Here is a 2400-nt window from a genome sequence, read left to right as displayed (position 1 = left end):
CACTTTGAAGATATCAATATGTAATACAACCACCATTGTCAATTTCCTACCACTTTGTTTGTAACTCTGTATTGACTGTATTGTGCTTGTGATATGTTGTAAAATGTTGTATGTCTGTTAATGTTTCTCTCCTTTTATCTTTAAAATAAAAAAAAAATCATCAAATCACAGTGGAAGACAAAAACAGAGGAAAAATGAACACAAAATTGATTTTAAAAACACAAAACAATAAACAAATTAGCAATACTAGGTCCTTGTCCATTTAAATGTAAATGACTTAACCCTCCCCTCAAAAGATTTCAGCTAAGTCCAGAGAAGTCAAACAGCACAAGACACAGCTTTGTGCTTCCTATAAGATTTTATCTGAAAAGACCTACAGAGGCTGAAAGTGAAAGTGTGAGATGAGATATTCCACGCCAATGTGGACTTAGTGTGAGACCACAAATTACAACTTGTATGTCTGCAACAATAGACTTATACCTTACAACACTGGGCAGTTTCTCTTGGAAATGCACAGAGCCATGAGCTTATGCAAGTCCTGCTCACATTCACAGCCGTAAAGTCAGCCCATGCCTCAACCTTCTTCATAAAATCCAACTGTGTGCTACACAAGCATGGATATAAAAGAAAACCACAGTTCAATGTGTCTAAAATGGAATTTACTCTTACAAAAATGCTTCAGTGGACATCTGAACTTTCCAAAAAAGCAGTTTAAGAGTAAGACACAGTGTCTCCTTCAGGCACTGGACTGGTGCAGGACCTGGTGCAGGACCTTCCTTCCTCTGTACTGTCCTTCACCTGCTTGTCTCTAATCTCCGATTACATTTCACTGCATTAAGTCACAGGTAAATTTGCTTCCTTAGTGTATATTTTCATCTGAGCACCCTGGTCTGTCTCCTTGGAGAGTCGGTTAGTCGTCTTTTAGCATCTGACTTCGGTCAATAGGGGCCCTAAATGTCTCTCTCTATATTTTTGTGTCTATCTGGATGTTGCTCATTCAGCCAATTGACGTCACCTGTAAGGAACCAAAACACAAGAGCCCCCAGTCTTTCAAGGAACTTTCTGCTCAACTTGTCCCACACTGCTACAGATGAGACATCTTAGTTTTCCTGTGCAATAAACAAATCTACCTTCTGGACCAGTAAGTGGACTTATCTCTATCTTTACAGTCTCATTCTACACAAACAACCATGAAAAGAAGCAGCCCTAGTGTGTTAAATCTCGAGACCACTACCCAAAAAGCAGGCAGATAGCTGACAACCTACAGAAGGGGCCTCCTAGGAGTATTCACCTCTTGCTTGTGCACTGTTTTGTCTTCCAGTAGTGTTTCTAAAAACGTGTGTTTCCCATAAGTCACTCGTCAGTATGACCCAGAGTTTGTTACCAAGCACAATTTATTTCCTTTCCAAAACATTCTAGGGCAATTTCCAATAGGATGCTGTGCAGAAGGATCAGCCCAGTCTACCACACTGACCTGAGAGTTCAGCTTGAGAAATCCCCAAAATCACCAGAGTTCACCTTAGAGGTTGATGTCTTTCTCCTTGATTTTCTACATTTAAAGTTTTAACTGATATTTATTTTGTCCATTTTGTTTCTGTCCTGTGTATCAAACTCGGTGTCTCAGACCCCAGACAAGAACTCTACTACTGGCTGCACCCGAGCCTCCTTCGGTTTCTCCGTCTTGCTCTCTGGGGGCCTCTCTGTGTCTCAAGCACTCACCTTTTTGCAAAATGATGCACTTTACCTGCTTCTGACAAAGCATGAGAATTTGAACCAGAGTCTGGATGCAGTGGAGTTGCAGCTCATTAGAACGAAAGGGCTGACAGCAGGGAAGCAGGTAGAAATCAGGTCAGAGGTGTTCAGGAGCCACCAACGAGGAATATCGAAATTCACAACAGAAGCATAAAAGCAGGAGGAGAGGGTGTAAAAACACACAAAGCTGCACACGAGGACAAGGACACTTTGGGTGGCCCTGGACTCAGGGGATGATTTGTGGGAAGCATTTGTCTTTCGGATGTGTTGGACCTGCTGCTTGTGCCTGTGCAAAATGAAAATCATGGAGCCGCTGGACCAGATCATGATCCCAGAACATGAAACTTCAGGGAATAATATGAATGCTGCATACAATGCTTCTGTGATTTTGTCTTGAAATCCTGAAGTGCAGTGTCCAAAATTCATTTTTGTGATATTTTTGCTGCTGTGTTTGTTGATGCTATAAAAGGGAAAAATACAATTTACCAACATATTGAGACTCCAGCTGAGGAAAATAGACAAGCCAATGTGCTTGGGAAGGTTAGCTTTAAGCTGCTTCCAAATGGAGCTCATGGGGCTGATCTTCACCATCTGGAAGACACTCAGGAGGCAGGTTGTACTGACTGACACACCTCGGGCCACTCTGTA

At 41.9% G+C, this 2400-nt stretch overlaps 1 protein-coding gene across 1 annotated transcript; it reads right to left on the bottom strand.

The window, feature by feature from the left end:
• Positions 1-1740: 1740 nt before the first annotated feature.
• Positions 1741-2343, bottom strand: LOC102009133 (vomeronasal type-1 receptor 4-like). Its single transcript, XM_005414842.1, has one exon. It carries the CDS (start codon positions 2341-2343, stop codon positions 1741-1743), a length of 603 nt encoding a protein of 200 aa, XP_005414899.1.
• Positions 2344-2400: the final 57 nt, after the last annotated feature.

Source organism: Chinchilla lanigera, unplaced genomic scaffold (assembly GCF_000276665.1).
Source record: "Chinchilla lanigera isolate Chin_1 unplaced genomic scaffold, ChiLan1.0 scaffold00202, whole genome shotgun sequence".
NCBI classification, from domain to species: Eukaryota; Metazoa; Chordata; class Mammalia; order Rodentia; family Chinchillidae; genus Chinchilla; species Chinchilla lanigera.
Note: the sequence above shows the minus strand (reverse complement) of the source record. Positions and strands in the feature narration are given on the sequence as shown.